Source organism: Tauraco erythrolophus, chromosome 16 (genome assembly GCF_009769465.1).
Source record: "Tauraco erythrolophus isolate bTauEry1 chromosome 16, bTauEry1.pri, whole genome shotgun sequence".
Classification (NCBI taxonomy): Eukaryota; Metazoa; Chordata; class Aves; order Musophagiformes; family Musophagidae; genus Tauraco; species Tauraco erythrolophus.
In genome coordinates, this window is record NC_141480.1 from 7,982,220 (window position 1) to 7,997,481 (window position 15,262).

The 15,262-nt window shown below is 47.8% G+C and overlaps 1 protein-coding gene across 2 annotated transcripts in view; it reads left to right on the plus strand.

Moving 5' to 3' along the window:
* The window catches only part of LARP1 (La ribonucleoprotein 1, translational regulator), a 42,162-nt gene that overhangs the window by 4,869 nt on the left and 22,031 nt on the right, over window positions 1–15,262 (plus strand). For both annotated transcript variants that reach the window (XM_086621498.1, XM_086621497.1), the window contains exon 2: window positions 11,189–11,215. In XM_086621498.1, the coding sequence (XP_086477624.1) occupies window positions 11,189–11,215 (27 nt within the window). The remainder of the gene's footprint in view (window positions 1–11,188; window positions 11,216–15,262) is intronic.

Consider the following 15,262-nt stretch of genomic DNA (forward strand, 5'->3'; position numbering starts at 1 on the left):
AGTTCCAGACTGCCAGGTCTGAGGTGTCACTGGAGGATTCTTACCAACCACCTCCTGACTCTCACAACTCTTCTTTCGAGCTGTTTATTGCCTGTGGTGCCATGAGGATTTCCACTGCAGTTGCATCTGAGATCGCTGGATTGGGCAGCAGAAGGACTTGGGTCAGATGTGAAGGCAAATCAAGTGCAAAAAGCAGGGCTGGGAATGGGGGCACTGGGGCTGCAATGCTCTGCTCTCCTTTCCAAATTATGGCACCTGATCCTTACACTGTGCTTGAATAGTGTGAAATTATCCTCAGGGGAATGCCAAATGCCAGCTTGGATAGAGTTAGGTTGCTCTTTGCATACTTGAAACTAGTTTGTAATGAATCTCCGACACCACCTCAGTGGTAGTGCTTGTTTGGCTAAATAAGGAATGGGCATTTTAGTAGAAAGTTGTGCTGTCTAGACCAGGTTGAATGTTTTAATCCTTGCAGTTGCTATGGCTGCAAACAGCAAGGGTTTAAAAAAGAAAAATCATCTTGATGAAAACTTAAATATATTGGAATACTGCCAGAGGATTGCGGTGTCCTTTATGGTGGTACACCTCTCAGAGGAGCTGTGCTCCTGTCTCAGTAACCAGGTAAATGGAGGTACCGTGGCCTCACTGTAGATCTGGCAGGTAACCGATAGGAGAGTGGGGAAGGCTTTTTGCTCCACTCTTAGCGTAAGTCCGGTTGGGAGTGGTGAGCTTTGTTCATTCCCAACCATGATAATATATTTACATTATAGTCTTCAAAATGTTATTTATCTTCTGGTCATTTTGGCATTGGAACTGTTGCTGACTTCCTACCAAGGGTTTAAGTCTGCATGCTGCTGGCTCTGTCAAATCTCTGGCTTGCCATGCACACAGGGAGCTGGGGGCAAAAGGCAATGCGACCTTGGTGATACCTGCTGGGCTCTCTCATGGTCGTAATGCCATCTAGGTGGAGCTTTGCATGGACAAGAAGAAGTTATCTCTTGGGGTTGGGTCAAGCTCTGGATACTCTGTGTGGATGTGTAGTCTCTGACATGGCCAGCTCTGTGTTTGTCCCTTTCTTTGCTTCAGACTGGGCTTCAGTTGCAAACTCATTCTGCGAGTCCAGATCCTTGTTAGTGATCTCTGAGTGGAGTTGGGACACTTTTCTCTTTGCATTGGAACAATTGGCTAATCTGAACATCTAGTAGGAAACGATAACAGCTGCATGACTTGAGCAGGTCAGGGAAGAGGTAAAAGAAAGGCTTTGAAGAACTTAATGCAGTGCTGTGAGAACTTAAAGCAGCTACTGGTGTATTTAGGCAGCAATAATTGGTGGCCAGAACAAATGGGAACTGACTTTGGCCTTGAATAAATCAAATATCAGACTTTTCAGTGAGGAGAGTCCCAGGTCAGGGTCAGTCTGGATTGCTTGGCTGAAAAGAGAAGTGAGCATGCCTGTGAAGGTCCCACAGCCGGGGAGTAAAAACTTGCTCGAGGCATTTGGTGAAAATAGGTTTGCTGATGGCAATTCTAATACGGTGCAAGATACATGGGTTTTCTGGGAAGAGTTGTGGAAACAGTGGTCCAGTCAAGTGTCAACATGTTTCTAAACAGAGGCTCATCTTGTAATTGCAAGTTTCCAGAATATCCTCCTAACTGAACTTTCCTCTCTCGGAGCACGTGTTTATGCTACAGTTTGGGGGCTTCTGTGGGCAGGCCTGGGTGGATTGCCTTTTCCGAGCAAATAAGCACGTGATGTGTTGAAGCTCTGCCGGTTTCAGTATTGCACTGGGCTGCTGGTGCTGGCTGAGCTGCCGGAGCCATCCTCAGCAAGGCGTCCGGCCCAGCTTCCATGCGACACTTGCTGTGGATATTGCCGGAATCAAGAGCTCTTCCTGCAGCATTAAAGCTACATGTGCTGGGAGATATTCTGCTGTGACATGCAAGGAGAAGGAGGAAGGACTGTAAACTCGCTGATCTAATGCTTGCATTATCAGTGGTTTACCTTCAGTGTCCTTCTGGAGCAAAGCTGACTTAGGAGCAGCAGCTTGCCTTGACGCTTCCATGTGTTGCGGCACTGTATGGGAATGTGCAGCAGGCAGCTTGCTGTGATTGTGATTTTATTTTTATTTTTTTGGTTTTGAGTCATCCAGTTCCTTTACATGGTCACAAATCAGAAGGATTGGTAGAGATCTGTGCTGTGGGTAGCTTGGGGTTGACGGTATGTGGGAGGTGACTGTAGTGGCCTCTGGCTGGGTTGGATGCTCTGGAAGGACGGGTCAGGTGGAAGCTTCTGTTTGCTTTAGAAACGGCCAACGGAGGTGGCTGTTGATGTGACTGAGGTCTGACAGTGTTGCTCAGTCTGGCTCTGGTGACATGATTGGAAAGCTGGGTGGGGGACGGAAATGTTCTGCGTGTCCTTTCCGCTGGGCACTGGTGCAGCCGGAGGGGCTGTGTAAACCTGGGGTGCTGCATGCATGTGGGAGCTCGGTGCTGCTCCGCTCTTCCCTGCCCAGGTATGGGGGTGCAGCCCCAGGGGCTCGGGGGGTGGCGGGAGGAAGCAGAGTCCATCCCGAGCACACTGCTGAGCACGTTTTTCCAGCTGAACGGCAGCGTGTGCCGCGCTCCTGCAGAGTGACTCTGCAGTCTGCAGGGCATGGCTGCGCGCTGGAAGGGATCTGCAGGCAAGAGGGAGGGCGCAGAGGGCTGCTTATCTCTTCTCCTTTCCTGGTAGTCATTTGACTTTTTTGACTTGTCTGCTGGACACGTGCGTGGAGAGAACAGAGGGTTTTCAGGGCCAGATAAGTTAGGTTTTAAGTCTGAAACACTGAGAAAAGAGGTGAGTTTTTGCTGACTAAATATGTGGCGAAACAAGTATGAAATTGGAAAAGCCACAAAAATGAGGAAAAGGTAGAGTTTTGTTGATGGGAAAGTAAGAGAAAAGGGGTGTGTGGAAATTGGTGTCTTACCTGCCTGGTAACTTGCAGGTACTGCCAGAAGGTGGGTACGTTGCTAAATACTTAGCACTGTCTCTAGGCAGATTATTTGTAATGCATGTTCAGCCTTCACACTGAACTCCCTCTGCCTTTTTTTTTTTTTTTTTTAACTTATAACTGTGCTTTTGAAAGCTTCTGGTTGGTGGTGCAAATGAGTGATTATTAATTTACCAAATGTTAGTTATCAAACTATCTGCTTTGCATGCTTACAGATGATGAAGCCAGTGATGGAATGAAATAGTAAGAACTTATGGTTAATAAGCAACACTCAAATGTTCGATAAGGCAACATTCATTTCACTTCAAACTACAGGAAATTCATGTCTTCAGATTCTCCAAGGTCAGATCTTCCGTTTTTCTGTATTAAATGTTGCAAAAGAAGCACTGGATTTATTCCTGCAAGAACTTAGAATTCCCACTACAATAACTTTATACCTTCACTGTAGCCCTTCCAAATAGTCACAAAGTCAGCATAGCTCAGGAGCAAAGTTTGTTCGTGTCAGCATTCCTGGCCTCACAGAATAAGCCTACTGAAAATAAAGACTTGACTATAATGACAAATGGCAATATTCCTGGCTTCATCTAAGCACAAAAAGTGATACTTAAAGGAGTGACTGGAACACTTCACCTACCTGTGTACCTCCAGAGTTGCTCACATTGGCAAGTCACTACAAGGCTGTGCAAGGAGGCAAGTAAAGGGAAAAAAGCAAAGAGTTAAGTGTAAAGAGTGACAGCAGTGCGCATGATGCTGAGAAATTATGTGACTGTAGCAGCTGATACTGAAACGTGGAGAAAAGCATCCTAAAAATGTTGTTGGGAGGTTTTACTCTGACTGAGACAGAAGTGATAGGATATTTGTGTACAAGATCCCACCCAGCAGGACAGAAAAGCAAATCATGGAGGTGTCTCTACCATGTGCTCAGATGACAAAGCATGAGACACTGCTGGCTGTAATCATATCGCTTCCCAACTCCCAGCTAAGCCTGGAGAGCTTAGGGGGAGTAGCTAATATGATCTAACACATCTTCTGAGTGCTCAGAAATCCTTTGCCACTGCAGAGGGTCTTGCACGGAGCTGAACAAAAAGAGGGACTGATTTCCTTTGGCTTCCCAGTCTCAGGAGAACTCTTCTAGCTCCACTCTTTTTTAATTGGAGAGTGGCAGATGTGACACTTGCAGGCTGCGCAGGGGGGAGTTTGCTGTAAGTGACCCATGTTTTTAAAATGTAAGATTCAACCTGTAAGTACAACTGTGAAGATTTGGAAGAGATGTGGCAGATTACAGGCAGAGAACCCTCGACTTCAGTTGGAGCTGAAATCTGGGTTGATCTAATTAACAGCAGAGAAGTGGAACCAAGCAAGGATGGAGTTTGGAAAACGATTGGAAAAGCTGTGTGTTTGATTAAAACCAACCAGATAGCCAGGACCAGAGGGGGGGCAACATCTCAGACTGTGAGTCTGATTTCTAATTCAGTTAAGAGATTTAATTATGTTGTCTTCACTGTGCTGCCTTGTATATCCTACAGACCCCCTGCATGGCCCTCTGCCCACAGCTTGAAGGTGGAGAGCGCTTGCAATTTTCGGTTCCTGGGGTTTTCGCAGGGTTTTATGGCATCTCTGCCTGATGTTACGGGGCATAGCCATTACACTGGTGCTTTTGAGGAGGTGGGAGGGGCATCCTCTTTCATGGAGAGACTGGATTTCTGGCTACACTAGCGAATTCTTCTCTGTAGAGAGAAGGATCTATCTTGCTCGCTGCTTATTGAGCTATTCTTAGGCAAACCTTTGCTGTGGGCTCTGAGACTGCCTGCCATTGATGTGCATGCAGAAAAGCGTGTTGCAGAGCACTGTGCAATAACTCTGTCAGAGGGAAACCCCATCCCGTATTGGTTTGCACAGCCTGGGATTCAATTGGCTTCTGGGCCGCACCGAAATGGTTCCTATATTTCAGCAAGAGAGACACATCAGTTTTACTTGATAATGCCTGAAATTTTGCTACCTGTTCAATATCCAGTAGCTTAAAGAACAATTTGGGAAGAGTGACTGTGGTCGTTGGGCCTAGACTCATGTAGGGTCAGTCTCCTGGAAGGCTGGAGGCTTCCAGCGGTGTCAGTTGAGGCTTACTGGTGATTAGAGGATGTGAGGCAGAGAGCTGGGTCACCAGCTGCTTCACGGGAACAGTAATCGGGCATCTTTAAGGTGCCTTGTGCTTTCTCTGCAGCTTTTTGTCGGGTGTGTGAACAGGAGTGTTAGGACTGATGCTTGAAACGGTGGTGCTTCACTGCTGCTCTGTTTTGGAGATGAGGGGAGAAGGGGTTAATGGGAGAGAACACCCACTGTTTGTTCGCTCCAATGCAAGCACTGATAAGTGGATGGGAGAAAAAAACAGCTGTGACCTTACAGTTATTCCTTGTGTGCCTGCGCATGTGTGAGTGTTGGATTTGCAGGACTGTCTGTTTGGAGAGCTCTCATTTTTTTCTGGTCAGGCTGACCAGAAGCATTCCCCAGAACCCTCTTGGCATCTCTGGTGCTTGGACAAGAGACCTGGACCTGCTTCCAAGCAGATCTTTGAAAGGTGCTTTTGCTGGTCCCAGTGGTGACCCTGTGTTCAGCCAGAGTCGCAGCCCAGCCTGGTCAGCTCTACTGCCCTTCTGTTGAAGAGACTAAATGCCAGCATTAAGGTACTAATTTACTTTAGTATGTGGTGTGAAGTTAAAGCTAGGAAGCTACCGCCGACAGATAATGCTCTGATTTTGGAGTAGGTGATTTTTTTTTTCCAGGGATGGTGTTCTTGCAGTTAGGTGATGCTGGAAATCTTGGTCCCTTTTCACACAAAGTTAGCAGGGGCACCCCAGCTGAGCTTCACCAAAACCATAGTCATTTATACACTGAAAACCTATTTCAAGCATTTATTTCTGTGTGGTTTGTGGGAAATTGATGTCAGAGCTCACACTGGCTGCAGCTCTTCAGGCAGTGTAGGTGATGGGGATGTCTGAGAAGGAACCAAGCCTCTTCTCTGGATGGAGAGCAGAAAACCTTTTACTGAGATCCAGTGGTCTGGATACCCTTGCGGAGAAATGGATTTGGGAGCTGATAAATGCTTCTGTAGCTTTTTATCTTTTTCTTTCATAGACCTAATTGATGTCTTGGGACCTAACCAACATCAGGTTAGGGTTGATCCATCGGGCTTGGATCTCTTACCCATCTCAAGCTTTAGATTCTCTTTGAGGGGGTAACGATACTTATTACAGTAGCTGACCATTGTTAAGAGGCATGAGAGGTGTTTGCCCAGACGAGGCAGCTGGGGAGGGTTGGAAAGATCTTGGGTGGCTGAGAGCCGGACCCTCCCTGAGCCTGCTTGGCAGGTAACAAAGGAGGGGAGCAGGAAGCCAGCAAGATCTCAGGAGGGATGTAATTGGCCATGCTAATCTTTGGGTTTGGGGTTTCTTGCTTTGCTACTTTTTTCTAGCAGACCTCACTGCCTTCTCCATTGAGCGTTGCTTTGAAGAGGCCTGTAACTGTCTCGGGAACCTGTGCAGGCATTGCCTTGGCCTCTGAGAGGGAGCCAGGTGATAGAGATTTGAGCTGAAAAGTTGCCTGCAGATGGAGAAGAGATTTGCGCTGGTCTCTTTGCAGCAGACACTGGACTATGTAATTTGGACCTTTTCCCTGCCTGTGCTGTTTGCACTGGGAGGATTGCAGTCGCAGCCAGAGGAGCAGAACTGAATTGTCCCCGCTGGGCGGCAGGTCAGGTTAGGAGGAGAGATCCCCAGCGATCCTGCTGTCTGCCAGCATCTCCCTTATCCCTCTCCCGGGCAGCCAGTGCAGCCCTGCAGCTTTTGAGGCATCGCGACCGAGTTCTGGTCACGTCTCTGCTGCCGAGTCCATGCGTGACCTTGGAGAGGTTGTTTTTTTGTTGACATCTGAGTCTTTTGTCTGCAAAATGTGGAGAATGATTTAGTTATAACTTCATGGGTCAAAGGCCAGAACAAATCAGCTAGTGTCTTCCCATAGCAGTGGCAGTGTGGATGAGCCCTGTGTTCCGCTGGGAGCGGCCGAGGAGCCATGCTATCATGTATCCTTGTACCTGTGTGTGCAGAGGAGCAGCCCTTGCTCAGCACACCAGTGCAGTGGTACCAGTCAGTGTGCTTTGTTGACTGGTAGGTGACATAAAATGCACTGAGGTAATTTTTCCCCCAGTTTGGAGAGCAGAAGGGTAATTGCAGGTGGGGGTGTGGTGGGTCCAGGCAGCTGGTTCTCACTGGCACTGCCTGCGGCTGTGCTGCCCCTCTCGGCAGTTACGGTTGCGGGTTGGTGTAATAACGAGTCAGCGTTTCTCTTGCATCAGGGCTAAAGAGCTGCTCTTCAGCCGCTGCCTGCTGGGAAGAAGCAGCATCCATGTAGGAAGAGGGGTGCTGGTGGCTGAGGACAGGCAGTGGGTGGTGGAGATCCCTTCCCAACTGTAGCTCCTGAGCAGGGAGAGGGCAGGTTTCCTGTGATAGAGTTTGGATTCAGCCCTGAAGTGTGGCTGGTGGAGGACCTGGTTGGCAGCATGCTTCCACAGTGAGTGGAGGAGCAGTGGAGGGGAGATAGGGCTCATAAATGGGGTAGCCTTTCTGGACCTGTCCCAGATACCTGAACGGCAGCAGTGGCCAGATAAGCCCTGGGGATGGAGTATGTGTGTGGATGCATCAGCTTTTCTCTTTAAATGCCCCATTTTAGCATACGGTTTTCTCTTGTGTTTAAAAATACCATCAGGCAAAAACTGGGATTCTGTACCCACCTCTCAGCACCACCTAAAATAAGGACGGCTGGCCTCAATTTGGTTCTATGTCCTGAGCTTTTTGTGCAGCAACTCTGGGTATTGGTGTTCAGAGCAAGCACCTCTGTACCACGTCTGCACCCTCGTGTGACAGTTCTAAAGGGCTGCTCCACGTCTGGCCCGACATCCTGCCAGCTGCTACACGCACCCTTGACCTCCTCTTGCTTGCTCCTTCCTCCACCCTCCACTTTGCTGATAATAGGGAGATTTTGTGAAACGTGTTTTCTGCTGAGATGTTGTAGGCTGTATGGATACTGTACAGAGCTGAGGAGGATGGTAAAGGGCTTTGGAAGTTCCTCGCTTGGCAGACTGGTGCTATGATGAAGAGATCACTGGTTCCTGTGGTGATTATAATCCCTCTGCTTAAGACACCAAGTCTTTCTAGTTCTGGGCTCATGCTGAGTAACAGAGTGTCTGCATGCAAGAAGGAGAAGGAAATGTGAGACCACAGGGACCAAATTTCACAGATCTTTCTTGCTTGCATCGCGATATTGTTACTTCTTGCTCCTTCCCATTTGGCTGCCTGGGGGCTATTTAGTATTGGCCGAGTGTGGCAGGCGGGATGTGGCTCGGAGGTGTGGTGCAGGCAGGGGCAGAGCTGCCTGGCTCCTACATGGGGAGAGCCTGCTGCTGGGCAGGCGGCCCATCAGACGGTGGAGAATGGCAGAGCATTGTCCTTCGCAGCATCTGGCCTGCATCAGGATACCCAGCGTTGGGGTGCATTTGGAGGGGGGAAAGCAGTGTGGGAGGAATTGGTGGGGCTGGTTTGTTGGCTTCGGCTTTCTATGCTGGGACTTTGCTTGAGCAAAATCACAGCCTGGTCTGTGTGCCAGGGTCCTTCGTATTTGATTGTTAACCTTGGCAGTGGTGGGAAGGGAACTGACCTGGACAGGCAGCCTCAGTCCTGCAGTGTGCTAGATGGGCTCCTTGGAGAGCAGTCCTAGGTTTATCTTTGCCCTGCCAGCCACCCATGTTTCTGCTTCCTTCCTCACCATAGCTTTCCTGGGAAAAGAAAGTGCTGCTTGATTTAGACTTCTCTTGGGCACCTGAGGTGCTGCCCTTAATTGGCAGGCTAATTTCTAATCTAGTCACTTGTGCTTGCAAGGGAAAAAGGTGTCCCAAAGGGTTGTTGTGCCTGGCAGTCCCTGACCAGCCCTGCATCATATGTGTCCTCTCAGCAACCCTGTTTTTCAGAAGAGCAAGTCCTGCAGACTGGTTGCTCTGTGCTTGTTCTCTGCAGTGGGGGAAAGCTGCCTGCAAGCCCAGCGCTCTGGGTCCATGCTCTGGAGAGTCAACTCTACGTTAATCATAGGCGTGATGAGTTGGATGAGCTCAGTCTCTCCCAGAGAAGAGGACTGAGAACTGGAGGCAAGTGTCCTTCCTCGACAGCAGTTGCACTGGGAAGCCTTTCGAGGTGAATGTGAGCAATATCTACCCCTGACCCATCGTGCATGGTCCTTGCCTTCTACTGACCTAAGCACTGAGGAGTTTCCACTGCTTTTCTGATAGCCTGGACCTCTTGTGAATGGCCGGTAGTGCAGATGGCTGGCCAGGCTGAGGCATGTGTTTGATGAAGAGTTGGTTGGACAGCCTAGTAGGAATGTGAACTGGAGAACTGCACCTGGCAGGGGAATAGCAAGGGGAATGGTTGCCAAGGTCTGTAGTTCTTGGCTGGCACAAAGGAATTCCTTTTCTTGGCCATTGTATTATTATTATTATTTATTAAATTTTGGGGTTTGCTAATGGTCATTACAGCTAGCTGATCCAAACAGGTGGGATTTGTTAACCAGTGCTTCTAACTTGTTCCTCTGCAGAGAAGCTGTCTGGAAGTTGCCAAAGTAAGGAAATGCAGAAATTGCCTCTTGTTTGGGACCTGTTAGATCAAGTACAGGGTGTCTACTCACTGTCGTAGGAGTCTGATCCTGTCAGCAACCATAATGGAAATAAAAGATGTTTAGATACATCTGGGTAATGTACTGGTAGAGAGTTGCTGTAGAGTGTGCAGTCTGCAAAGGATCCAAACTGGTGCTTGGAGGATTTTCTGGATATGTTGGTTTTTCCCTGAGAGCATACCTTCAACATGGCCACAGAACATAACTCTGTGTAATGTCAGAGGGGATTTTTTTTTTCCTCACCCTACTTAATTCTTCTGCTCATGCACGGGATGAAAGCATCGCTGCCTGAGAATTCTTTGAACACAGTGCACTGTCAAAGGCAGAGAAATAGGAGCTCTTCGGTAGAGGTGTGTTTTCTGTTTGTGCGTTGGTTGAGCCCGGGCCAGAGAGCATTGCCCTGTCCAAGGGGTAGTCCTTGCTGCAGCTCTTGTGACTTTTCAGCTGAATGTGTATTCTGGGCAGCTGATAAGCAGAAGCCAGGGGCCTGCCCCTGTCCTAGGAGGACCTTGGCTTGCTGGCAGCTTCCCTTCCCCTTCTTCCAAGTTCCTTGAAGAAAACTGTGTATTGCTCTCTCAAAAGTGCTGTTTTCATAGCTTCTTGAGGAGCTTTTGTAAACAGGGTTTCTTTGCACGTGCTGCCCTGTGTGCTTCTTAAAAGAACAAATTTTTCATTCGCTCCTTCCCAGCTACTTCAGTGAAGATCTTCCTCCCAGCAATAAATAAGGTCCATCAGGAGAAGGACCTGTATCTCTAACTGGAAAGAACTTGAGGGGTGGGAAGGTTGAGTAGCCTGTTTCAGGATCTGAGACCCTCCAGACTCCAGCAGCCTTGTTGCAGCGGGCTGTGCTTGCTGGCAGAGGTGCCTGAGATGGGAAGGGAAAGGCGAAGGAGCTCCCCTGGGGTGATGTGTGATGTGCCAAGGCACTGGGCACCCGTTTGGGTGATGGGTGTGTGCTTCTAGCTGCCCGTTCTCTGAAATAGGTACTGTGTTGGAGCTAGGCTCAGCTGTTGATGTCCCTTGTGGCTATGAAAACCAAGAACCATCAGGAAAATGTTCATTTTGCTTTGGCTGCCACCTGGGCTCATTGGCTGGTCACCATGTTAGGTATTCTCTGTGCAGGTTTCTGTTTGATAATGCTAGCCAGGGGGAAGCGTGGGGGTGCCATCAACTAGCTCATCGCGTCAAGCTTTATACATCTCACAAGCTTTTTACTGCTTGCTGCTGTCTGTTAGAAGCCAATATAGCAGGTTATTTATGAGAGCAATACATTCAGGTAAACATAGACTCCTTCAAAATCTTTCTCGCAACAAGTGGTTGAATTGAGGTGGGTTCCAAACTGGATTGATGTTTAACTTGGGATACTAAGAAAATACTTCCTCTGTTTAGCTAAAGCAAACAAATCAAGAGAGAAGGGACCTTTTAAATAGGATTCGCTCTCCAGCTGCAACCGATACTGATTTTTTTCTTTTTTTCTTTTACAGATATATTTCCAACTGATGGCCAGTCTGGTATGTATTAATAAAAAATTGAGTTCTTCAAACCTCCCTCTCCCATGCCTTCCCTGCACTCCTCTTTCTGCAGAGTCAGAGCTAACCAGATTTAGAAGACTGGTACAGGAATATGCAACAGATATTAATTTAAAAACAAAACAAAACCAAAACAAAAAAAAACCCAACACTGAACGAAATTCCAAACCAACTAAATATCCAAACAAAAAACTCCTCCAAAAAACTCACCAAAAAGAAGCCTCTCTAATATTTGGCAATTCCTGTACTACAGTGACATGTTTTATGCTTTCTTGTAGTGATGGGTACAACTGCTGGAAGGTTACTTTCCTCCCGTACATTGTAGCATGACAAATTTGGGTGTCCAGGGTAAAAGACTTTGGGAACTTGGAGAGACTTGATAATCGCACTTAACTGAAAACATTGATGTGTCAAGACGCACGTGCAGCTCAGAATTGCTGCTGTTAGTCTGTATGTTAGTTGCATGCAGCTTGCTGTGTCCATGGCCCTGAAGATGTATATTTGAAATACATGTGCTTGAATTGAACATACTTGGAAAACATGCAGACTTCCCCCTTGGCTTGTTTAGTCCGTGTGTTGCTGCTGAGTATGGTCGTTAATGACAACTGAGATATACACTGCGTTGCCATCAGCGCAAGAGCGACGAAAACTTCCTGGCCTCGGTAGGATGTGCAGCCTCGCCAGTACAGACCTTGCAGAAATGGATTGGGATCTGAGGGAGGGAGACTACTCTAGACATAGGTCCCAAATCAGGAAGGAGATGTAGTTTTTAAAAGCAGGTATTGACAATCTCAATTCTTGCCTGTGCCTTACTACCAGGAACTCTTCATCCACACTGATATTGTTGAAGTGCCAAGAAACTGAAGGCAAGTTTTATGTTTTACCTGGTGATACTGGTCTTACAAGACCAGTCAGTAAGATCCTGTTGTCTCAGAGGCCTTGTGGTGATGTCCCATAGCAAAGGCACTGGGAATGGGGGTCAGTGCCTGGCTTGGCCTTGTATGACCTTGGACACGTCACTATGTTCACCTCCTGCTGGCATCCTGGGCTTTGCACGGGATCACGTTTCCCCAGTTCATGCGATAACGTGAGGATAATTCGCTGCTGGTTGTGCAGGCATTGCGCGATCAGGATTTGGAAATACGGAAGTTGGCTCCATTGTCTTAAAGATTTCAGTAGAAATAACTCACTGGTTTTGAGTGGTCTGGTGTAACATTTGAGACAGTGTAATTTAACTTCATGAACTGAACAGTCAGCTGGAAATAATGTGTGTATGTGTTTCCAGAGCTCTAGCCAACGAGGCTGTGATACATAACTAGATCCACTGGAGCACTGCAGAAGATGCCTGTGTAGGTGTTGGAGAAGTAACCCAAGTAGGAACTGAACGATTTGTACATCTTTCATAATGTTCTTGCTTTCAGAACATGCGTGAGAGTGAAATATTAAGACTGATTTTGAAGGAGCAAAGGTATATTCCCATGTGTTGAGTTCATAAGAGGCTTTTCTCCACCCTGCTGAAGATCTGCCTTCGTCAGGTGTTAGGTTTTGTCTGCCTGTGCTGCAGGCTCGGAGATGTCCTTTGGTTGGCACACCTCTGTCCTCTGCCTTCGAGCTGGTTGAAGGCCTTTGCAGCTGCCTCCGGGGTGGGGCACAAATGTGTGTCTGCAGCAGACGATAGCATTTCATAAGTGTGTGCTACATGTCAATAGTGTTTCAGAAAACATTACCCACAGAGCTTGGGGTTTTTTTACAGTTTTATATTTTTAAGAAGATAAGTGAAAGCTTAATAGGATTCCTCTTAGTGGTAGCTGCACAGGACACTGCACGGTCCTTTCTTGTGCCTTCTCCAGAAAAGTCTTAAAGCTGGTACCATGCTTTTTCTTCCCATGCGCTAAGCTTATCTGAAGCCCTGACATCTCAAAACACAGTGAAGCATGAGTGCAGCGAGCGAAGGCAGGGGTAGCATCGCTGGCAGCGAGCAGAAGGTTTGCCTGGGGCATACCTGCTCCTAGCATCAGAGTTGCTGCGTGCTCCTGAGGCTGTTGGGTTTGACCCCTTCACCTTGCTTTCATTGCTGAGGTTGTTCAACGAGTTAATTTGCTCAAGCCTGTTACTGCAAATCACCAGGACTCCCATATCTATGTCAGTGCCTGTTTTTTAAGGTTAATCTTGTAAGGCCAGGTGGATCTGTATGGCTGGTTTCCTCTGTTGATGAGAAGTCATTGTTCTTCTGCCCAGGGAAGCGGTTAGCCTAGTGATGGAGGATGCTGAGTTGCGGTAACACAGTTGGGACTTGCATGGGTAGGGAGCCTGAGCTGAAAATCAGACATTTCATAGGCACAGCAGCTGCAGTGTGCCCCAAAGCATGTTCCTGCTTGTTAGCGTATGGATGCTGGAGGCGTTCTGCCCTCAGCCTGATGTCACGTGCGAGTGCTATGGAGGTGGAAGGGCAGCAGTGTTGGCATCCCGGTTACCTAACAGTGTTTGGAAATAAAGCTGTTCTCAGAGAGAGGTGACTGCCTTTCCTTCTGTCTAGCACAGCAGTTCCTCGGTCCTGTCGTCTCCTCCATCCAGTGACTAGGATTTGGCAGCTGTGCAGGATGCTTTTCAGAAGAAGCCACTTCAGACCTTGCGATCTGGAGTCCAGGTGGAAAGCTGAGAGGTTTCAACACCCCTGAGAAGATGTGATGTGGTGGCAGAGCAAAAGGACAGACTCTCTCGTACTCCCCACTTCTGCTGTTAGAGGAGGGCTGTGAGGATGTGTCTCCACCTGGACCTCTGTAACGTGTTGGCTGTGGACACCTGACCCCTCAGCAGGGCTGCTGATGCTGTTCACCTCCCAGAACTTGTTGCCGCATGGGGTGGTGAAGTTCACTGCCTGCTATTTAAGGAAATACTATTGCTTATATTAAAGGGATCTCCTGCTAGTTTTCTTTGCTGTTCCTGGTTCCACTTGGTCAGGAGGTGCCTTCTGGCATGGTGCACTGCAGCCAGCTCTCCTCAGCAGTGGAGGATCTCAGACTTTTTAGTCTCAACTCTTAAGGGGCTGCCTCTGAGCAATTGAGTTGCTTTTCTCTGCACGTCTGTAAGAGTGCTGTGCCCTTGTTGAAATGCAGAGACCAGAGCTGACTGCAGGGTGCAGCTGTGGATGCGCTGGTGTTCAACACATTAGCAAGTGATGCTCTGTCTTGGTCTGGCTACTCCTGATGATTTTTTTTTTAAATCTGCTGCTGCACTCTAAGCTGATCATTTTGGAGAGTTGTCAGCAGTGTCCGAGATACCTTTATTGAGTTATAAATGCCGCTTGGAATTAAATGCTGTGAAGTTTTCCATGAGAAGATGTGGGTGATGCTCCCACCACAAGGAAGCGGGTTTTATTCCTTTATAAAGAAAAGGAGGGGAGATAGATCTTTAAATTAGGAAAGAAGGTGCTGTGTTGCACTCTTTTGTAGTCCTCACTCCTCTGGGAAGACTTGCTCTGATTTAGGATGTTTTTACTCTTTTGTGATGTGTATTGAGACAGGGGAGGCAATCACCTGTAGTACTGGCATGACGTGGTTTGGAGAGTGTGGTTTATGCAACAGGATCCATCTGATGGTGCACCCAGGAAGGAAGTTGGCAGCATTTGTTATATCAAAGTTATTTAGAAAAATCTTGAATTTCACTGCATCTGGCTTAAGGTGGAGAGCATAAGTGAGGATGTTGTACCTTGTGCTTGGAGAGCATGCCCTGAAATCACCTGGGCTGAGGTACAGTAATCCTTAAGTAGCAAAAAAGGAGCCTTTCTGCCTGCCTCTCAAAGATTGGAAGGATATTTGGCTGCCTTGTTGCTGTCACGATTTTAGTGCTCTGGATTCACCAATGGGAGGAAGCCCCCATACCTGTGCTTAGTTTAATCCAGGTGGCTATGGAACTGTAGGATTTCTTCAACTCATTTCTAGAGACACATTGCTGAGTGGGTGACCTAGGTCTAGCCTCCCTAAATTCCTGGGAGTGTTTGCTGCACCTGGTCCTACCTCCAAATCGCTA